Source organism: Callorhinchus milii, unplaced genomic scaffold, assembly GCF_018977255.1.
Source record: "Callorhinchus milii isolate IMCB2004 unplaced genomic scaffold, IMCB_Cmil_1.0 Scaffold11, whole genome shotgun sequence".
Taxonomy (NCBI): Eukaryota; Metazoa; Chordata; class Chondrichthyes; order Chimaeriformes; family Callorhinchidae; genus Callorhinchus; species Callorhinchus milii.
Window position 1 is genome coordinate 1 of NW_024704752.1, and position 23741 is coordinate 23741.

Sequence of the window (23741 nt, forward strand, 5' to 3'; positions counted from 1 at the left end):
GTGTCCTCAGGTTACCGACCCACCCACCGGTGGGAATAGTTTCTCCTTGTTCTCCTTATCGAATCCCCTCATAATTTTGAAAACATCTATTAAGTATCCTCTTAACCTTCTCTGCTCTAAGGAGAATAACCCTCACTTCTCTACCTCTCCTGATAACTGAAGCCCCTCATTCCTGGTACCATTCCGGTCAATCTCCTTCACACCTCTCCAATGCCTTGACATCCTTCCTAAAGTGTGGGGCCCAGAACTGAACCGAGTCTCTCGCTGAGGCCTAACCAGTGTTTTATATAAAGGTTCATCAGAACTTCCTGACTTGTATATTCTATGCTCCTATTTATAAAGCCCAGTATCCCGGATGCTTTTTTAGCAGCTTTCCTGTCCTGCCAGCTTCAAAGATTTACTTATATGAACCCCCAGGTCTCTCTGTTCCTTCACCCTCATTCAAGATTTTACCATCAGCTTATATTGTCTCTGCTCATTCTTCCTCAGTACATCACTTTGCATTTCTCCACATTGAACTGCAACTCCCACGTTTCTGCCCATTTTACCAGTCCGTCTATGTTTACAGTCTGTTACTATCCTCCTCACTGTTTACTACTTTTCCAGCTTAGTATCATCAGGAAATTGTCCTCCCTGTACCCAAGTCCAGGTCATTTATATAGATCAAAAACATCAGTGGTCCCAATACTGACCCCCGGGGGGACACCACTGCACACTTCCCTCCAGTCAGCAAAACAACCATTCACCACCACTCTCTGCTTTCTGTCTCCCAGTTCTGTATCCGCCGCCACTGTCCCTTTAATACCGGGGGTTTCTATTTTCCTTACAAGTCTCTTATGTGGCACTTTATCAAATGCCTTTTGAAAATCCATATAAACTACATCAACTGCACTGCCTTCATCCGCCCTCTCCGTTACTTCATCAAAAACTCTATCAGGTTTGTTAGACATGATTTGCCTTTAACAAATCTGTGTTGACTGTCCTTTGTTAACCCATATTTTTTAAGTGAAAATTTATTTTGTTCTGGATTATAGTCTCGAGAAGTTTCCCCGCTCCTGACAGACCAGTTCCCAAGTTTATCCTTCTGCCCCTTTTCGTACAGGGGAATAAGATTTGCAACCCTCCAGTCCACTGGCAGCACCCCGGTGTCCAAGGAGGATTGAAAGATTGTGGCCAGAGCCTCCGTTATTTCCCCCCTTACTTCCCTCAGTAACCTAGGATGCCTCCCGTCCTAACTTCCTAAAGTTGCTCCTTTATATCGTCAACAACTCGATTAAACAGAAACTCTGAAACCATCTCATATCAGTAAAACCTAAATGAAGTTCCTGGAACCAAGTGAATAGATGGAATTGACAACCTGTGTTTTGTGCAATTTTGCTGATGTTCCCCCGTTTTAAATGTGTGTACTTTGTGCTTATTATTCTCAGATGTCTGTTGTTCTTGGTGTTATATTTGCTGGTCGCTGCCGAAGCAAATACCACTGATCTGAATGAGATGTACGGCTACATTTTGTCCCCAAATTTCCCCGAGGGCTATCCCAGCGATTCGGACATCACGTGGAACATTTCGGTGCCACTGGGATTCCGCATCAAACTCTACTTCATGCACTTTGACCTGGAGCCGTCTTACTTGTGTGAATATGACTTTGTGAAGGTGAGATCCCACCTGTGCAACCAGAATGATTGGACTTAGAGCCTTAGTGACTCAGATACCGCCAAACAAATTCTGTTGTTGGCAAAGTTAAAGCCAATCCTGGCGTCTGCTCATGTGATCATCCTCCCAATGGCAGGTCAGGATCTGTACAGAATCTGACGTCACTGTATTAATTTTGGTATTACAGTGCTTAGGAATGACCTTTATTTCACCACAGGAGCAATGTAAACCATCTACTTTGCCTGGGAACTGTGATCAACAGAGGACTAGAAAGAAGGGAAAACTAGGTTTATTTAAGACGATTTATATCATTTATAGGCCAAGCCTCTCTTTTCTCAAATTTTTCAAAAACAATTTAAAGCTGCAGCTTTCCAGCCAAATTGAGAAATGGGAGCTCTAGGATTTTGTGCACAGTTTATAGGACGAGTTATATAGTATTATACCAGTTAACAAAATGGCTTATGATTAAAATATAGGCATGACAAATGCCCGGAGAAAATTACTCTTTTTGGTCAGCTAGGTGTCAAAATGCATTTGAAAACCCATCAGCAATAACAACAAAATTACATTTGTATAGCACCTTTCACCTTGGGAGGATGTCCCCGAGCTGGGGGTTGGGGTTGGGGAGGGTGGAGGGCAGGGGGGCCATGCAGGGAGATCAAAAGCACGGTTGAAGAGAAGGGTCTTGAGATGGATCTTGAAGGTGGCAAGGGAGGGGGCGAGGCAGAGGGACTGCGGGATGGAGTTCCAGAGGGTGGGGGCAGAGTGGCAGAAGGCCCGCCCACCAATAGTGGATTGAGCGAGGCGGGCGATGTAAAGCAGGCTGGATCCCGCTGAGTGGAGGGAGTGAGCAGGATGGTAGAGTGTTAGGAGGTCGAAAAGGTAGGGGATAGCAAGACTATGGAGGGCTTTGAAAGTGAGGACCTGGATCTTGAAAATATCCTCTGTGTGATGGGAAGCCAGTGGAGTTGGGCGAGGATGGGGGTGGTAGGGTTGCAGAGCCTAGTGCGGGAGAGGACACGGGCTGCAGAGTTCTGGATGATCTGCAGCCTGTGGAGAGAGGAGTTGGGGAGGCTTTTATTTCACCACAGAAGCAACGTAAACCATTTACTCTGCCTGGGAACATCAACATGTTTAAGTCTCCAAACTAAATTACTGACAACCATATGTATGGTTGTGGAGTAAGCACTCTGTCTCTTGAGGTATGCACAAAATGGATTTCAAAGGTAAAACTGAGTTCAACAATTTGCCAAATTATGCATTCTCTGAAATGCTGTGTCAATAGAGTAAATTTAGACGTGGGTGAAATTTGACCCCAATTGCCTGGAAAGCTTCCTGCTGTCCAGCTAGGACCAAAGTTAGTCCTTTGGCTCATAGTATTAACAGGAGTTGAATTCCAGCTCGCAGCATCTGCTCTGCTCCTCCAAATCTTGCTAACAAGTCAGCAACTCGGTTAACCATGCTATGGAGTTCTTCAGACCTGACTGGTACAGGAACCAGACAAGCAAGACCACCACACGAGTCTGTCTAAATTTCAATCTTCTGTTGCCAAGTGTGTCAGCCCGTACCTCTGCCCCCAATGAGTTTAGGCATTGATTTGTTATTAGATTATCTCACAAGCCCAGACCTGAGCCCTTACTAGATGAATAGCAGATACCCAGAAGTCCTGAGGAGCTGGATTGATGAGCAACTCAACTCTGCATTAGTTGTGGCAGAGAATGGTTACAAGTAAAATATAATGAAGGCAAAACTTTTTTTTAAAAGTTAAATGATCCTTTGCCAGTGATAGAAATGTGCTATTAATCCTCGGGCGCTGGAATGTCTACAAGATTGCTGGAGAACCTATCTGGTTTTGTATCACATATTTCAAAATGTTTATTTCAAAATGTTGAAAGTATCAATCAATTTAGAGTAAAACCTCTAATAACGTGGCCGTGTCTTAACTTGTTGTTACCATTTAGGTCAACAAGCTGTCAATATCCTGGTTGCATTTAATTATATATTTATACATATGCCTAACTCGCCCACTCATGGTTAACTCGTCACTGCCCTTTATGCTTGGAGTTACAAGTTATCAGGAGTTTGTACATCACAGAAAGCATGGAACTTGACCAAAGGGAAGTTGCCTCATGAGGCCCACGACTCCCCTTCAAACACACGCAACACAATTATTTACCAGCACTTCTGAAACAGAGTAAATGATTTTCCGAATGTACACAAGAAGTTTTCAGTAAATATTCTCCAGCACTTTGTTTAGATTTACTGTGAACTGTTGAACTTGTTTCTGTTCTCAGATGATGAAGAGAAGCCTGACAGATCAATGCAGGGAGTGCAGCAAGCCCGGCTGTCTCCCATCAGCAGCTGAGCTTGTCGTTGACACTGACATGTTTTAATAACATGCCCAGCTGCACCACACATATAGCCTCAAATGACCCTAAGATTGTGGGCCTTTGTAACGTGAGAGGTCCTCCAACCAAACTAGCCAGTTTAGTAGATGGTTTGTGAACCATCTCGCGGTTTGTGATCAGCTTCACACAACGCTGATGTATATCCAATGATTCTCAATTGTCAAAATTACATTTAGGCTCTGAAGGGCTACGTTCGTTCATCTCTGTAGGACTTTGCTACCACAAATGGCTGCTGCGTTTGACTACAAGTGCAGTAATTACCTGTTCATTCATGCTTTGAAACGTTTTGAAATCAGAAGGCACTATAAAATTCCTCGCTTCTGTAGGTGTGGCAATGTTGTATTTTAATTTCTGCAATTTTTCTGTTTATTTTCTTGGATAAGCCTGAAAACAATAGTTTCCAGTTCCCAAAAGTCTCCTTTTGCCAACACATGCTCTGTTGAACAGAAAGTAACAATTATCCACCATCCTTTACAGAGTTATCTATGCCCTGTCATAATAATGAAAGTAAATTAAATCCCGCCCACATGGATTGGAAAAGATTTCTTCATTGTGACGGCTGTTAACTGAAATTCATTTTGCTAACATCACTGGAAATCCCTGGTCCACAGTACATTGAGCTCCCAGATTCACTGGGTGAAGGGACTGATGCTAGATTGGCCGTGGTAAAGCACAATGTGCGAGAGATAGATTTGAGCTGTACTCTGAGCAGTAATAATTATTAGATTATTTCATCTAATGATAATAAACCTTGCATTTAATTTAGCATATACAATGTATATTGTAAATACTTTGCACGAGATTCCTGCCAGAGTGTAGTGACTATATTTTGTAGACAAACATGGCAGTTAATTTGTGCACCATCAGGTTCCCCAAATAATCATAAAAAGAATAACCAATTTATCTGGAGGTCTGTTGGTTAGGGACTAGGAAAAAAGGGATAAATTGAAAAACTCCCTTTTTTCCCAATAGTGTCACAGCATCTTTAACATTCAGCAAATGGCATCTTGATTTAACATCTCATAAAATAAAGTGGTGGAGCGTCTGGAGAATAATAAAATGATAAAAAATCGCCAATCTGGGTTTAGGAAGGGTAGCTCAAGCCAAACTAATTTACCAGTTTTCTTTGACTGTATGCCAAAGGAGCTTTGATAAGGGGAAGGCAGTGGATAATGTATATCTGGATTTCAATAACGCTTTTGATACAGTTTCTCATGAAAAGCTGGTACTGAAAGTAAAGAAAGCAGGAATTCAGAGGAAGTATCTTGCAATGGATTGGCTGATCCATAGAACCCAGAGGGTGGTGGTACAGGGAATGTCATCAGGTTGGGAGAATGTTATCAGTGGAGTTCCACAGGGGTCGGTTTTAGGACCTCTTTTACTTAACATCTTCATAGATTACCTGCAGCTAATAGTCACAAGCACAGTGCCTAAATTTACAGATGACACAAAGCTAATGAAGGTGGTAGACTGCAAAGATGAACAAGAGAGGTTACAGGAGGACTTGAACTTTCTTGGGAATTGGGCAGATCGATGGCAGATGAAATTTAATGTGGAGAAATGCAAAGTGCTTCACATGAGGACAAAAATCCAGGAAGGGACTATTATTTAAATGGTAAGAAAATAATCTGTACAGAAAATGACCTGATTGATAATAAAATAAAGCTATCGCAATAGTGCTCGGTAGAAGTGAGTTAGGCAAACCAGATGCTGGGCTGTATTAAAAGGGCAATATTGAGCTGAAATAGTGGGGTAATGCTGCCACTTTATAAATCACTGATGCAACTGCACTTGGAATACTGTGTGCAGTTCTGGTCACTGCAATCTAAAACGGATATTGCAGTGATTGAAAGGTTACAGAGGAAAGCAACCAAATGACTGAGGGGATGAAGGGACTGGACCATGAGAAACAATTAGATAAACTGGGCATGTTCACACTGGATAAGAGAAGGTTGAGGGACAATATGATTATGGTCTTTAAGATCCTGAAGGGAATAGATAATGTCGTCCATGATAAGCTGTTTTATTTTGTACTGAACAGTAGAACCAGAGGACAGGGCCTGCGATTGAAGGGGAGTAAATTCAGAGCAAATCTGCATAAACATCACTTCAGTGAGCGAGTAGTGAATATAAAGGCTCCCTCGGGAGATGATGGAAGCAGAAAATGTTGTTTGTTTCAAGAACAAATGATTTCTGCTGGAAAATAATATCTGGGGATACAATATATAGTTTGGAACACGACATGTCAAGCAACTGCCAGGATGGTGGAAGGTGAACGAGCTGGACCTTGGTCTTCTTTTGCCAGAAGATTCTTATGTTCTTATATCAGGGAAGCGTCTCAGACAATGTCTCCTCCCAATACTACAATGCTCTATCGACTTAGACTATGAGCTCAAGTCTCAACACGGTGTTTATTTAATGTCTGTTTGTGGGATATTTCTGTACACAAATTAACTGCTGTATTCCCTACAAAATACATCCAAAATAATCATTACATCCTGGAATTCGCTTGACATTCATGTTCCAAACTATATATGCTGCATCCTGAGATATTATTTTCTATCATTACACTTCTCAGCTCCTCTTGGAACCGCTGCGGGTAATGCCCCTCGCTCCTGGATAGGGAATGAATGAGGGGGTGTGAGTGGGGAAGAGGAGTCTGGGGTTATCTGTGTCCTCCAGGATACTGGAATAGAAGGAAGATTTGGCAAAAGAGATGGAGATGGGGAAGTTTTGGAGAAGTGAAAAGGAAATTTTGGTTTGGACCAGCCAGATGTGTAGTAGACAGTGAGGCCAGATTTGAGTCATGCTTTGATGCATATCTTTTAGACTTTAATGTTTGGAAGAGATTGTTGTACTTGTAGGGTAGGAAGCAGTTCAGAATTTGAGAGGGGCAAAATGTTGAAGGTGGAGATGAGGTGGGGTGAAAGTGTTGAGGTGGAGGTGAGGGTGTTGAGGGTGAGGGTGTTGCGATGGAGTTTATAGACTTACACTGATAAGTGGGAGCTGTACTGAGCAGTTCAACTCCTGTTTGCCAATTAAACATTAGGATGACTTTTGTTTATTTTAAATAAACTAAATAATGGAGTGAGTTTCCCCAGAGAATAACTCCTCCTCGCAGTCATTACACACTGTGTGCTCACACCAGCCCAGTTGCTGTGCTCACACCTGCTCAGTGACTGTGCTCACACCAGCCCAGTCACTGTGTGCTAAAACTAGCCCAGTCACCTGTGTTCACACTAGCCCAGCTCCCTCTGCTCACACCAGCCCAGGCACTGTGTGCTCCCACCTGCCTCGCTCACACCAGTACACACCACCCACATACACTGCTCCATATACTGCCACATATACAAGCCACTCCGAGCACGACAACACTATGTAAGGTGGCCTAACCTGTGAGAGAGTTTGTCTGACACCAATGTGTGAATAATACACGAATTACTGTTATTTTCTGTGCTGCTTGTGAAAGCAGAAATGACTTGTATGCCAGCCAGTACGTGAGTGGACCAAGTTCAGTTCCATACCTGCATTTCCTGTTCCATCCTCACAGTTGCGAATACTAGATCATAAATCCTATCAATTAAAATGCAGAAGAAACTCCTCTTGTGTTCTGTCTGCTCCCGATTCAGGTGGAGAGTGGGGCTGAGCAGCCATTGTTATTCTGTGGAAAGGAGAGAACAGACACCGAACAGACCCCAGGACAGCAAACCATCTACTCCCATGGAAATACCATGTCACTCACCTTCCAGTCAGACTTCTCCAATGAGGAGCGTTTCACAGGCTTCAAGGTTCATTATGCTGCTGAAGGTGAGTGATTGTGCTCCCAATGCTTCCCCAGTCATCTCTGGGACGGCGTGAGGCTGAAGTGACTGCCTTGGTTTGTTAAAGATTCATAAAAAAGTTACTGTTGGCTTTGACAACAAATGGGAGATGGATAAATATTTACAAAGGAGAGATATTAGGTTGTGTTAAGAAGGTCATCTTGGAATCAAGGGAGAATGTAGCCACGAGGTGGGCTCTGGGCTGAATAGCTTTCTGTTTGTGCCTTCAGTCACCCTCCTTCCCCCCCCTGCCTTCCACCCTCCCCGATCCCGACCCCCACTCGGGTACAAAAGACTGACTGTCAGCACCTTGGGACGTCCTCCCGATGTGAAGGGCACTGTACACATGTAATTTTGTTGTTGTTGTTCATGTCGGGAGGACTTCTCAAAGCACTGGACAGTCAAAGATTTGTACTAAAGAAAACACAAAATACTGCTGGAAATCTGAAAACAAAAGTCGCTGGGAACACTGGGCAGATCAGGCAGCATCTTTTGAGAAAGGGAAGTGACAATGTTTTGGGTCCATGACCTTTCGTCAGAACCGGGGCATGTTGGGAGAGAGAGGCTTTTAAGGGCTAACAGAGAAGGGGAGGTAGGGCAAGGAAGACAAGAGGAAAAAAGGACAGGTTAAAGAGGTGTTAATGATGCAGAACAAGGTGGGGGATTGCAACAAAGCAGGGGAATAGAGGTGTAATACTGCAGAACAAAAGTAGGGGGGAGGGAAATAACTTTCAACAAAACAGGTAGATCAGGGAGAGAAAAGGTGTATCTGGGACCAAGATAATGTGGTGATGGTCACATAGAGGGGGAATGAGAGCTGTTATGGTCTGAAATTGTTGAAATCAGTACTGAGGCCAGAGGGCTGTAAGGTCCCGAGCAGATAGATGAGGTGCTGTTCCTCGAGCTTGCTCTGTGGCTCATTGGAGCAGCGTAGGAGACCATGGAGGAGAGGTCAGAGTGGGAGGGAGAGTTGAAATGGCAAGAGACCAGAAGCTGAGGGTTGAGCTTGTGGACAGAATGGAGACGTTCGGCAAATCTGTCACCCAACCTGCGTTTGGCCAATCTCCCCAACGTAGAGGGGACCATATTGTGAGCAGCGAATGCAGTAAACCACATTGGTGGTAGTGCACGTGAATCACTGTCTCACTTGAAATCTGTGTTTGGGGCTCTGGACAGTGCTATGGGAGGAGGTGAAAGGGCAGGAATTGCATCTCCTGCGCTGGCATGGGAAGGTGCCGGGGGGAGCAGAGGAACTGTTGGTGTTGATGGAGGAATGAACCAAGGAGTCATGGAGGGAAAGGTCCCTTCGGAATGCTGAGAGGGGAGGGGAGGGAAAGATATGTTTAATGGTTGGGTCAATCTGGAGGTGCCGGAAATGGCGCCCTATTTCCTGCAACTGTGCCCTCACCACTTCCCCCTCTTCCCAGGACCATGGTAGGGTACCCCTGGTCCTCACTTTCCACCGCATCAGCCTCAACATCCAAAAAATAATTTCTGGCATTTCTCCGCGACTTCTGTTTTTGTTTTAAGGATTTGTACTATCCTAATCTAACATGTATTCACACTCGTCACTCACTGTCCTTATTTGTGTCTTTCAGATATCAATGAGTGTGAGGAGAAGCTGGATGAGGGGCTGACATGTGATCACTTCTGTCACAATTACATTGGTGGCTTCTACTGCTCATGCCGATTCGGCTACATTCTGCATTCAGACAACAGGACCTGCAAAGGTGGTTGCAGCAATCGTGGGAGTGTGTGTGGGGTGGCTGAGGGTAGATGGTGGGGCGCTGAGGGGAGGTGGGGAAGCTGAGGCTAGGTGTGGATGGCAGAAAGTAGGTGGGGGTTGATGGGAGGTGGGGGGGTTGAGGGTAGGTGGGGGGTTGAGGGTAGGTGGGGGGCCTGAGGGGAGGTGTGGAGGGTTGAAGGTAGGTGGGGGGGTTGAGGGGAGGTGGGGGGGGGTTGAGGGGAGGTGGGGCCTGAGGGGAGGTGGGGCTTAAGGGGAGGTGGGGGGAGGTCCTGAGGAAAGGTGGGGGTGGGGCCTGAGGGCAGATGGGGAGGGCTGGGGGCGGCCTGGGAGGAGGTTGGGTGAAGTGAGGGTAGGTAGTGGGTGAGGGTAGGTGGTGGAGGTGAGGATCGGTGGGGGATTGAGGATTGTTGGGGTATTGAGCATTGGTGGGGTTTGAGCATTGGTGGGCGATTGAGGACAGGTGGGGGATTGAGGGTAGGTGGGGGCTCAGGGTAGGTAGGGTGGGGTGAGGGCTGAGCGTAGGTGGGATGAGGGTAGGTGGGGGGCTGAATGTAGGTGGGGCATAAGAACATAAGAATTAGGAGCAGGAGTAGGCCATTCGGCCCCTCGAGCCTGTGCCCCGCCATTCAATAAGATCATGGCTGATCTTCAGACCTAACTCTAATTACCTGCCCTGTCCCCATATCCCCTAATGCCTCGGTGTTTTAAAAATCTATCAATCTCAGCCTTGAAGATGTTCAAGGACTGACATCTACAGCCTTCTGGGGTAGTGAATTCCATAAATTCACTGCCCTCTGAGTGAAGAAATGTTTCCTCAACTCTGTTCTAAAAGGCTGACCCTTAATTTTCAGACCATGACCCCTCGTTATAGATTCTCCCACCGGGGAAACAGACCCTCAGTGACTACTTTATCAGCCATTTAAGAATCTTGTACATTTCAATAAGATCTCCCCTAATTCTTCTGTACTCTAGACTATATAGCCCCAGTTTATTCAGCCTCTCCTCATAGGTCAGTCCCCTCATCCCAGGAACTAACCGAGTGAATCTACGCTGCACCCCCTCGAGGGCAAGTATGTCCTTTTTTAATAAGGAAACCAAAACTGCACACAATACTCTCTGCGCAGTCTCACCAAAGCCCTGTACAGTTGCCGCAAGACTTCCCTACTCTTGTACTGTAAACCTTTTGCAATGAACGCTAACGTGCCATTTGCCTTCTTAGTTGCTGCTGCACCTGCAAACAAACTTTTTGAGACTGGTGTACGAGGACACCCAAATCCCTCTGAACACTAACACTATCTAATCTCTCCCCCTCTAGAAAATAATCTGTGTTTCTATTTTTGCTACCTAGGTGAATAACTTCACACTTCCCCACATTAAATTCCATCTGCCACCTCCTCGCCCACTCCCCTCGCCTATCTATATCCCATTGCAATCTTTTTGCATCCCTCTCCCACCGAGTTTAGTGTCATCCAGGAATTTAGATACGTTACATTCAATGTCCTCGTCTAGATCATTGATGTAGATTGTCAATAACTGAGGCCCAAGCACTGATCCTTGTGGCACTCCACTAGTCACATCCTGCCAATTCGAGAATGACCCGTTTATCCCTACTCTCTGTTTTCTACCCGTTAGCCACTCTTCAATCCATGCTAATACGTTCTCATTAATCCCGTGGGCCTTAACGTGTGCAATAACCTTTTGTGTGGCACTTTGTCAAATGCCTTTTTAAAATCTATATATACTACATCTACTGGTTCCCCCCTATCTAACCTGCAGATACATCTTCAAAAAACTCTAAAAGATTAGTTACGCACAACTTCCCTTTTGTAAAGCCATGTTGACTCTGCCTAATCTTGTTATGGTCTTCCAGGAATCCTATAACAACATCTTTAATTAAGGACTCCAGAATTTTTCCTCCCACTGATGTCAGACTAACTGGTCTATAGTTCCCCATCTTTTCTCTCCCGCCCATCTTAAATAGTGGTGTTACGTTTGCAATCTTCCAATCAATGGGAATCGGTCCAGAATCCAGAGAATTTTGGAAGATCAAAGACAAGCCATCCACTATCTCAGTGGCCACCTCTTTTAAAACCCTCGGATGTAGGCCATCAGGTCCAGGAGATTTATCAGTTTTAAGACTTGACAATTTACCTAAAACCATTTCTTTACTAATATTAATTCCTCCAAGTTGCTCGCTAACATTGTCTTCTTGGTTCCCCTCTATTCTTGGTAGGTTTTCAGTGTCTTCTAAGGTGAAGACAGTAGCAAAGTACTTGTTTAATGACTCTGCCATGTCTTTGTCCCCTACTATAATTCCCCCCGTCTCTGCCTGTAACGGACCCACATTTACCTTTGACAGCCTCTTCCTCTTTATATATTTATAAAAACTCTTACAGTCTGTCTTTATTTTCTTCGCTAGTTTGCCCTCATATTCCATTTTCTCTCTCTTAATCACTTTTTTGGTTCTCCTTTGTTGATCCCTAAAGTTCTCCCAATCCTCGGGTTTACTACTCATCTTAGCTGTTTTATAGGCTTCTTCCTTTAACTTTATACTTTCTCTAACTGCTCTCGTTAGCCGCGGTTGGGTCACCTTTCCCGTGGCATTCTTATTCCTCAAAGGAATACCTGCTCGCTGGGAATTTCCCAGTTTATTTTGGCTAAATCCTCTCTCATACCAGCAATGTTGGCTCTACTTAAATTTAAGACCTTTGCTTCAGACTTAACTACTCTCTCTAACGTAATGCTGAATTCCATCATATTATGATCACTTTGCCCGAGAGGAGCCTTAATTTCCAGTTTGCTGATCAGCTCTGCTTCATTACACAAAACAAGGTCTAATATGGCCTGTTCCCTGGTTGGCTCCTCGGCACACTGATCGAGATAATTATCCCTAATACATTCTATAAACTCTTCCTCTATCATATTTTTCCCAATTTGGTTGTCCCAATCTATGTGCAGATTAAAATCACCCACAATTAATGTTTTTCCTTTGCTACAGCTCTGCTAATTTCCTGATTTATACTTTGAGAGATACTGTGACTGCTGTTCGGGGGTCTATAAACTTCTCCCACTAGAGTTTTCTGCCCCTTGTTGTTACATACCTCTACCCATACTGACTCTACTTCCTGCTTTTCTGATTTAAAATCTTTCCTCTCTACTGTTTTTATCCCATCCTTTATTAGCAGAGCCGCCCCCCTTCCTCGTTTACCACATTGCCTATCTTGGTAGGTAGGGTCGGGTAGGTGGGGTGGTGAGGATAGGTGGCTGGCTGACGGTAGGTGGGGTGTGAGTGTAGGAGTGGGTGAGGGTAGGTGGGTTTGGGGGTAGGTAGGAGTGAGGGTAGGTGGTGTGGGGTTAGATATGTGGAAGGGCTGAGGGTCGGTGGGGGTGTGGGTCGGTGGGGGTGTGGGTCGGTGTGGATGATGCTCAGTCGGGGTGAGGGTCGGTGGGTTTGAGGGTAGGTGGAGGCGGTGGGCTGTACCTACTTTTCTTCTGACCCTCGGTGCAACATTTGAACTGACACTTCCTTCTTTGTCTCCCCCTCACTCTCTCGCTCTCTCTCTCTCTTGCTCTCTATCTTGTTCTTTATTTCTCTCACCCTCTCTTTCACTTTTTGAAATCTTGCTTTCTCTCTATTTCTATCTCATTTTGTCTCTGTTTTTTTTCTCTCTCTCTCTCTCCCTTTCTCTCCATCTTGCTCTTGCTTCCCTCAGTCGAGTGTAATGACAACCTTTTCACTGAGAAATCTGGAGTGATCAGCAGCCCTGACTACCCCAACTCGTATCCCAAGAGTAGTGATTGTCTCTATCGAATCGAGCTGGAGGAGGGTCTCTTCATCAACCTGCAGTTTCTGGAACAGTTTGATGTGGAGGACCATCCCGAAGTACCCTGTCCTTATGATTACTTAAAGGTGAGTCACCCTCCGAGCAACCAGACCTGCCCGCACACTGGGCACAACCAGACCTGCCCGCACACTGGGCACAACCAGACCTGCCCGCACACTGGGCACAACCAGACCTGCCCGCACACTGGGCACAACCAGACCTGCCCGCACACTGGGCACAACCAGACCTGCCCGCACACTGGGCACAACCAGACCTGCCCGCACACTGGGCACAACCAGACCTGCCCGCACACTGGGCACAACCAGACCTGCCCGCACACTGGGCACAACCAGACCTGCCCGCACACTGGGCACAACCAGACCTGCCCGCACACTGGGCACAACCAGACCTGCCCGCACACTGGGCACAACCAGACCTGCCCGCAAACTGGGCACAGACTGACCTGCCCGCACACTGGGCACAACCAGACCTGCCCGCACACTGGGCACAACCAGACCTGCCCGCACACTGGGCACAGACTGACCTGCCCGCACACTGGGCACAACCAGACCTGCCCGCACACTGGGCACAGACTGACCTGCCCGCACACTGGGCACAACCAGACCTGCCCGCACACTGGGCACAACCAGACCTGCCCGCAAACTGGGCACAGACTGACCTGCCCGCACACTGGGCACAGACTGACCTGCCCGCACACTGGGCACAACCAGACCTGCCCGCACACTGGGCACAACCAGACCTGCCCGCACACTGGGCACAACCAGACCTGCCCGCACACTGGGCACAACCAGACCTGCCCGCAAACTGGGCACAGACTGACCTGCCCGCACACTGGGCACAGACTGACCTGCCCGCACACTGGGCACAACCAGACCTGCCCGCACACTGGGCACAACCAGACCTGCCCGCACACTGGGCACAACCAGACCTGCCCGCACACTGGGCACAACCAGACCTGGCCGCAAACTGGGCACAGACTGACCTGCCCGCACACTGGGCACAGACTGACCTGCCCGCACACTGGGCACAGACTGACCTGCCCGCACACTGGGCACAGACTGACCTGCCCGCACACTGGGCACAGACTGACCTGCCCGCACACTGGGCACAGACTGACCTGCCCGCACACTGGGCACAGACTGACCTGCCCGCACACTGGGCACAGACTGACCTGCCCGCACACTGGGCACAGACTGACCTGCCCGCACACTGGGCACAGACTGACCTGCCCGCACACTGGGCACAGACTGACCTGCCCGCACACTGGATTCTTTAAGTTGAACAACAAAATCATTAGCTGCATTTTGATATTTTCTATCCTTTTCATTTGTGAGCAGCTTGGCACTGGTGTTTGGGGCTGATTGGCTGTTTGTTTCTAGGGGCTGAGCAGGAATTATTGCATTTTACTGACTTTCTGTTTAAAATAATTGTTGCATTTGTATTATAGGAAATTTTATGTGCTATTCTCTTTTATTGCTTGTTGTTGCAGATCAAAGCTGGGAAAAAAGAGTTTGGTCCATTTTGTGGAGAAAAGAGCCCTGGACTGATCGAGACCGGAACCAACAGTGTGCAGATCCTGTTCCACAGTGATGACTCAGGAGAGAATAATGGCTGGACGTTCTCCTACATGTCCTTGGGTGAGCTGCTTGCTCTTGAGTACGGCTCGGAGTGTTTCTGAAACAAATCTTTCCTGTGGTTTCTTTCCTATATGTCATATCATTAGGTTGTTCTTGTGCTGGTTACATTGAGCTTTTAGTCCATGAAGCAAACTCTACCAACTGCATTGTTTCCCACACTAGTATCTGCAAGCTCATCACCCCTATTCTTGCCTAGCTCCAACTAGCTCCCTATATCCCAGCAGATCGAGGTTCAAATATTGCCCCACAGGATCAGATATTGCCTTACAATACCTCTGTGACTCTACTCCCCCGGCCAAACCCTCCACCAACTCTGCACTGCTTCATGTCCCCTGACAGTTCTACTCCATTGGTGGATGAGCCTTCAGCCACTTTTCTCCCAGTCTCAGTTGTCTGCCTGGTTCAGTCGGTTACACTGTCACCTCTGAGTCAGATGACTCAGGTTCAAGTCCCAAGTCGAGATTTGTCCGAGTCTCGGCTGCTGCTCCAGTGCAGTGCTGGATGCTTACTCTGTGGAGGAGTGTAGAACCTTGGTGTCTTGTTTAACCCCCAACCATCCAGGCTCACTCTCTTTGCTTTCCCTCACCTACAACATTGCCCGCCTCTGCCCATACACATTGACATTGACTTGTGTATATTAGAGATTTAGTGCCATTCTGTGTTGGCGAAATGTGAGATCTGACTCCAAATGGGATCACTGAGTGTTTATATGAAATATTATGAGACAGAGGGATGACTATTGGGTAGGTTCATAAAGGAAATCTAATGATCTCTTTGTGGCATTGTTGGGCACGATGTGAAGCGTTATCTACAGGATACACAGTACCTACTGATACTGTGCTTGCAAATAGTTGTAGTGGGGATGATCTTACTGATCCTGATTGTGTTTGAAAGAAATTATTACTAATTTGTTATTTTTAGTAAGCGGGTTTTGTCGTGGCTGTTATTCACAATCCTCCTCTGGTTTAATGCTAGTTGCCAGGAAAGGGTTTAGAGAGTGGGGCGAGAATATTTTCCTCAAATAACTATCTGTAATGTGTCCCCCTTCCTTATTAGATTAACTAAATTGGGACAGTCTGATTTATACTTGGTTCAGACTTGAAGGTGGTAAATCTAACTGCTGAGTTTCCAGTTGTTGCAGAGACAGGCTACTTGCCTGTGCCTGACCTGCTCCACTGTGGCTTTCATTCTGATGTTGCTGACTTCTGCCCTTTGCCCCTAGATTCCTACCGATCTCAGGGACAGGACTCTGGGTTGAAGAATGTAAACCAGCAGTGTGAGTGCAGAATTGGCTTAATTGTACTCTGCTTTGAACATTTATAGTATTTCTGTAGCTGACAGAGTTAGGATGATTAAACAAAAATCTCTGGATTTTTCAAGGTGAGGGATGTCAATGTGGAGAAAGGCAGCGCACTAGAATGTCCAGAGGAGTGATTGTCTACAGGTTAAAAGTGTAACTTTTTGATGCAAAGTATTATTTTTCACTCACACCATCAAGACTGGCCAATGTACTTGGTGTATTCCCACTAGGGAAGACACAGCCAAACAGAAACTTCTCCCTCTCATCTGTCATGTATAACGTGCCTTAAATCCCTGCCTCGGTTTAGTGTCTCCCTACTGCAACATCCTAGAATATTGTAATTACCCACTGAACTATTTGTCCCTGCAAATGAGTTTATAATAATAATCTTTGAAAAAAATAACAAATCTTGCATTTGTTACAGCGCCTTATCATGCCATTGAGACAGCTCATATGCTTCACAGGATATACTGTAACATGGATTGACTGCGTAATTTGTGGGTGAAACGCAACGGCCAGTTTGCGTACAGCAATGTCCCACAAATAGCCATTGACTGATTATATGGGGGATTGTTGGCCTGGACTCCAGGAGAGAGAAGCTCCCTTCTTTTTGAATCGTGCCATGGGATCTTTAATGGCCACCTGAACAGGCAGATTGGACCTCAATTTAATGTCTCATCCAAAGGACGGCACCTCAAACAATGCAACATCCCCCCTCCCCACCCCCCAGCATTGCATTGGATTGTCAGCTTAGACCAGCGTTGGTCCAACAGGCAGCCTGGTGGGTGATGTTATGCGGCCCGTGACCATTTCTACCATTTCTAACTTCCACTCCCTCCCTGGTGAATGTCCTCTCAGGGCAGTAGCAGGAGCTAGTAGTTGGGAGAACGCAGTGCCCAGAGGCTTTACTGCAGTCTGTCAGGAAGGCAACCGTGTCTCTTACCAACCGTGTCCTTAGCAACCAACAGCTGGCACCTGCCAATGCAGATAGTGACCTGCGCTTGGGAGAGAGATTGGGAGAGAGGGGCGTGGGGGAGAGAGAGAGGTGGGAGCAGAGAGGGTTGGGGGGAGAGAGGGTTGGGGGGAGAGAGGGTTGGGGGGTAGGGGGTGGGGGGAGAGAGATGGGGGGGGGAGAGAGGTGGGGGGGGAAGAGAGCAAGAGGTGGGGAGAGAGGATGGAGAGAGAGAGGTGGGGAGAGAGATCCATGGATTTACTATTCGCTCACTGAAATAGTGTTTGCGTAGATTCTTTCTGAGTTTAACCCCTTCAACCACCACAACAATAACAACTTGGATTTATATAGTGCCCTCCAAGCCGGACGGCATCTCGAAGCGCTTCAATTGCAGGCCGCGTCCTCTGGTTTTACTATTCCGGACAAATTGAAACAGCCTGTCATGATCTATGGAGAAAGGAAAGTGAGTCAACATTTCGGGTCCACGACCCATCGTCAGAACTGGGACATGTTGGGAGGGAGAGGCTTTTAAGGGCTAACAGAGAGGGGGGAGGCAGGGCAAGGAATACAAAAGAGAAAATAGGTAGAGGACAGGGAATGATGGGTTAAAGAGGTGTTAATGATGCTGAACAAAGGGGGGATTGCAACGAAGCAGGGGAATAGAGGTATTAATACTGCAGAACAAAATGGGGGGAAGAAAACTAAAAACTGCTTTGTATGGTCTCACCAATCATTTATACAGTGGAGGATTACCTCACTATTTTGGGTGCTATTGATCTTTTGATACATTCCAACATCTGGTTTGCTTTACTCACTGAGTTCAAATTCCAATGTGAGCTGACACACAAATTGTTGAGTTTCTATAAGAACCTTATGTATGTTCTAAAGACAAAGTTAATACAATACAATAATAATAATCCTTGCATTTGATATAGCGCTTTTCACGTCGGGAGGACGTCCCAAAGCGCTTCACGGAATACACTGTAAAGTGAATTGACTGTATATTTGTGGGCGAACGCGGCAGCCAATTGCGCACAGCAATGTCCCACAAACAGTCGTAGATTGAAAATGACCAATTTATTATTGTTTTTGGTTTTTGGAGGATTATTATTAGGCTCTGTGTGGAGTAAGGAAACTTGCCCGAGGTTTCACCCTCTGCCTGGAATTGAACTCAGGTCTCTCACTTGCAAAGCGAGTGCTCTAACCACTGAGCTACAGGACTCCAATGCAGAATTACATTTGTAAAGCGCCTTTCACGTCGGAAGGAGATCCCAAATTGCTGACAGTCAGCTATTGGGGATTAAGATCAGAGCAGGGGGAGGGGTTGGGATCAGGGCAGGTTGAGGGCAGAGAGTGTAGGAGAGTGGCCAAAGGCATGGTCGAAGAGGAGGGTTTTGAGGCAAAGGGAATATGGGTGGAGTTCCAGAGGGTGGAGGCAGAGAGGCTGAAGGCCTGACTGCTGATGGTACATGGAGCAGGCCTGCTGAGCGGAGGGAACGGACAGGTTGATAAGGGGTTAGCAAGTTGGAGAGGTAAGAGACGGTAAGGCCTGTGGAAGTGCCTTGAAGGTGAGGATGAGGATTTTCAACTCGATCCTCTGAGGGATGGGGAGCCAGTGGAGCCGGGCGACGGTGGGTGTGATGGGATCACTGAGCCTGTTGCAGGAGAGGGCACGAGCTAAGAGCTCTGGATGATCTGCAGCTTGTGGAGGAAAGAGTTTATAGGTGTTGTACAGTGAAGTGCATGTGCAAAGTAGCTGTGCGCAGAGCAGCAATGTGTCACAATGTGCAGAAAAGCACTGCACCCAGCATACAGTCCCTGTCACAGGTTGTTAATGTGCCTGAACATCGGACATCGGTATTAAAGTATCTCTGAGAAAAGAAAATTCCAGAAAGGTTTGCTGATTTGTTCAATGATTATTAAAAGTCTTGATTTTATTATGGTAGAATTCTATTTAATATATCTTTGTGCTTCTACAGGGACTGCTTGCCCACTGCTAACCCCACCAGATAATGGGAAAATCGAACCAGTTCTTGAACAATATTCCTTTAAAGATCAAGTCCAGATAAGATGCAACCCTGGATATAAATTTGTGAAGGTATTATAACTAAACTCCTCTAATATAGTGCACTCCTTGGTATAAAATCACACAATATATTGATGTGTGGAACTGCAGTAGAGCGGTGTGATTATTACTTGTATTTTCAGCAATGTTTTGTATTTCAGCTGCAAATAGAATGAAGTGAACATAGAATATTTCAAGCCAAGCTTTCTCACCCTAATTTTATTATTAGACATTTACATTTATTCATGTGGGTTTTGCAATTATTTTCATTCAAATTCTTTAGCTTTTCTCTTGTTTCTACTTCTTCTCAATTATGTAAAATGAATCAAACTGGAGCTTTTATGACAACTAACTAATGGATAGTTTTGACTTTCTAACCCAGTCATCTTCTTTAAGGTAAGTTTAACCCTGTTACCTTCTTATGACTGGATTCCTGATGGTTTCTTGGACAGTTAGTGACAGTAACTTGCTGTGTTCACATTGTACCTGGCTGATGGCTGTATTTTGCAGGATGGAGATGAAGTGGAGGCTTATCAGATCGAATGTCAGAAAAGTGGAATATGGAGCAGCAGCATTCCTACTTGTAAAAGTAAGTGAAGCATTGCAACAACAACAGATTACTCATGTTACTCATTGCAATGAGTAACACACAAGGAAGAGTTTAAATACTTCACAACACACTCAGGAAACCTTTACATGGGGTGGTGGGGGTGATGAGGGGAACCACATCTTATTGCAAGGAGAGATGTAACATGGTGGGTGCCAATAAGTTCTGATTCAACAGTTGCCTGATTCTGGACTGTGAATTGAGGATTAAATTGCGAAGGAGACCATTTTAGCAACTTTGCAAACTTGTAGTCAAACAGGCTGGAGAAGCGATGCTAGGCTGGCATAGATGCTGTTCACAATATGAGGAGAATGAAACTAATGATCATGATGAGAGCTACTTCAGCAGGGAGCCCAGCAGAATGAGGATATACCTGAGTGAGGACGGAACAGAGTGGGAATTCTGTGCAGGAATTTGGTGAGAATGGGAATTCTTCAGCAAGAGAGATACTAGAGAGCAAGAGAGAACTCTTTCATTCAGCAGAAGAGTGGGAAATGTTTTTTGAGGAAGAGACAACCTTTATTTAAGCAGGCAAAGAAGGCAAATTGGCATAAAACGCAAAATACTGCAGATGCTGGGAAATCTGAAACAAAAACAGAGATCACTAGGAACAATCAGCAAGTCAGGCGGCATCTATGGAGAAAGGAAAATGGGTGAACTTATCGGGTCCATGACCCTTCGTCAATGTCAAATTGGCAGTTAGTCACAGGCCACGTGTTAGGGATTAGTAAATTAGCTGACCTGTTGAAACTGGGTGTGTCTGAGGCCTATTTTATAGGGGAAGTTTTGTGAGCAAGCCCAACAGAATGAGAACAGAACAGAGTGGGAATTCTGTGCAGGAATTTGGTGAGAATGGCAATTTGGTGCAGAGGGGGAAAGAGGTGCATATTTATAAATGTTTAATATTTATATTAAAATAATATAAAACAAGTCTGGGAATACATCAGGGCAGCTGAGATTGGTTGCATGCACAATGTGTGATGTGGTAATTCCAGGATTCTTTGTGTGTCCTGGACAAACGTGTGTAGGAAGTGCTTCAAGCTGCTCGAGTTTGAGCTCAGGGTTTCCGAGCTCGAGAAAAGACGAGCCACTACGAAGCATATGGGAGGCTGAAGAGTTGAACAGTGAGCCAAACGTCAGCTGAGAAGAAACTTCTAGAGACTATAATCTGGGACAAAATACATTTTCACTTAAAAAAAAATGAGTTAATAAAGCACAGCCAACATGGATTTGTTAAAGGCAAATTGTGTCCAATAACATATAAGAGCATAAGAAATGCTAGACGAAGAAAGAACAAGGTCCATCTAGTTCGCCTTCCACCTTCCTGGCGGTCGCATGTACATATATCCCAAACTACCCATATACTATATCCCATAATGTTATTTCATGAAAAAAACCCTCTGTTAATAAACCTGATAGAGTTTTTTGCTGAAGTAACGGAGAAGGTGCAGTTGATGTAGTTTATATGGATTTTCAAAAGGCATTTGATAAAGTGCCACATAAGAGACTTGTAAGGAAAATAGAAATCCCCGGTATTAAAGGGACAGTGGCAGCGGATACAGAACTGGGAGACAGAAAGCAGAGAGTGGTGGTGAACAGTTGTTTTTCTGACTGGAGGGAAGTGTACAGTGGTGTTCCCCCGGGGGTCAGTATTGGGGCCACTGCTGTTTGTGATCTATATAAATGACCTGGACTTGGGTACAGGGAGGACAATTTTCATGTTTGCAGATGATACTAAGCTGGAAAAGTAGTAAGTGATGAGGAGGATAGTAGCAGACTGCAAGAGGATATAGACAAACTGGTAACGTGGGCAGACACGGGCAGATGAAATTATGTGTGAGAAATGGAAGTGATGCATTTTAGGGAGGAAGAATGAGGAGAGGCAATAAAAGCTGATGGTACAATCTTACAGGCGGTGAAGGAACCGAGAGACCTGGGGTTCATATAATAAATCTCTGAAGGCAGCAGGACAGGCAGATAAAGCCATTTTTAAAAAAAAGCATCTGGGATACTAGGTTTTATAAATCGGGGCATAGAATACACAAGTCAGGAAGTTATGATGAACCTTTATATAAAACACTGGTTAGGCCTCAGCGAGAGACTGGGTTCAGTTCTGGGCCCCACACTTCGGAAAGGATGTGAAAGCATTGGAGAGGGTGTGAAGGAGATTGACCAGAATGGTACCAGGAATGAGGGACTTCAGTTATCAGGAGAGGTAGAGAAGTGAGGGTTATTCTCCTTGGAGCAGAGAAGGTTAAGAGGAGACTTAATAGAAGTTTTCAAAATTATGAGGGGATTTGATAGGGTGAACAAGGAGAATCTATTCCCACCGGCGGGTGGGTTGGTAACCTGAGGTCACTGATTTAAAATAGTTGTTAAAAGAAAGAGGGGAGGGGAGGAGAAATGTTTTCACAGAGTGAGTTGTTGGGATCTGAAATGCAATGCCTGAAAGGCTGGTGGAAGCTGATTCGTTAACTTTTTAGAGAGAAGTAGACAATTATTTGGGGAGGACAAGTTTGCAGGGCTAAGGGGAGAGAGGGGGAGTGGGGTTGATCAGGGCTATGGGGAGAGAGCGGGGACGGGTTGATCAGGGCTATGGGGAGAGAGCGGGGGAGTGGGGTTGATCAGGGCTAAGAGGAGAAAGCGGGGGAGTGGGGTTGATCAGGGCTATGGGGAGAGAGTGGGGGAGTGGGGTTGATCAGGGCTATGGGGAGAGAGTGGGGGAGTGGGGTTGATCAGGGCTATGGGGAGAGAGCGGGGGAGTGGGGTTGATCAGGGCTATGGGGAGAGAGCGGGGGAGTGGGGTTGATCAGGGCTATGGGGAGAGAGCGGGGGAGTGGGGTTGATTTGGAAGCTCTTTTCAAAGAGCTGGCAGAGATGAGATGGGCTGAATGGCCTCCTTCTGTGCTGTATAATTCTATGATTCAATGATACTGGTGACACTTGGTGAATGGGAAATTTGTCTTTCTCTGACAGCATGCAAGGGACAGTGGCATCAGATGAGAAACAGAATTTTCACTGAATACAATTTGTGCACTTTTGTATATTGTTATAAGGTTTCCTTTGCTTTTCTCCCCATCTCTCCCGAAGGACCTAACGACCGACAGTTATCACGGGTGCTCTCTATATATTGCTGACTAAATGTCTACATTACTCTGCCAAGGGACGTTGTAGTCAATACCAGTCCTCTCCTGATCCAATGTCCACAAAATAATAATTTGCTAAGGAATAACAACAAAATTACATTTGTAAAGGATGAAAGGAAAGAGCAGGGAATTTGTAGCTGAGTAGATAGCTGCAGTTGTATAACATCAATTATTTAAATGGCCTCCTCATCGGTCTCCCCAGCTCCACTATCCACTAAATCCAACTAATCCAGAACTTTGCCTCCTGTGTACTCACCCACTCTAAACTCTGTACCCGCCCCTCACGTCAATCCTCGACTGGCTCCACTGATTCCCTATCACAAAACAGGTCAACTTCAAAATCCTTACCCTCGTCGACAAATCCCATCTCGCCCTGGCATCTCCCTGCCTCTCTGACTTGTTTACTTCCAACTCCACCAGCTTCCTTCTCTGCTCAGCTGGCTCTGTCCTCCTGCTTGTCCCTCATCCCCTTTGTTCCATCATCGGCGGCCGTGCTTTCAACCACTGCATCTCGGAACTTTGGAATACTATCCCAATCCCTCGACCTTGTCCCCTCCTTC

The 23741-nt window shown here is 45.9% G+C and overlaps 1 protein-coding gene across 4 annotated transcripts in view; it reads left to right on the top strand.

The window, feature by feature from the left end:
• Positions 1-1431: 1431 nt before the first annotated feature.
• masp1 (MBL associated serine protease 1) overlaps positions 1432-23741 on the top strand; it is a 62157-nt gene continuing 39847 nt past the window's right edge. For 2 of the 4 annotated variants that reach the window (XM_042339014.1, XM_042339016.1), the window contains exons 1-8: positions 1432-1653; positions 7691-7868; positions 9481-9612; positions 13343-13539; positions 14964-15111; positions 16334-16387; positions 19343-19461; positions 19939-20017. In XM_042339014.1, coding sequence (XP_042194948.1) covers positions 1495-1653; positions 7691-7868; positions 9481-9612; positions 13343-13539; positions 14964-15111; positions 16334-16387; positions 19343-19461; positions 19939-20017 — 1066 coding nt within the window. In that variant the 5' untranslated portion in view covers positions 1432-1494. The remainder of the gene's footprint in view (positions 1654-7690; positions 7869-9480; positions 9613-13342; positions 13540-14963; positions 15112-16333; positions 16388-19342; positions 19462-19938; positions 20018-23741) is intronic. The other 2 variants (XM_042339017.1, XM_042339015.1) reach the window with 1 other exon arrangement.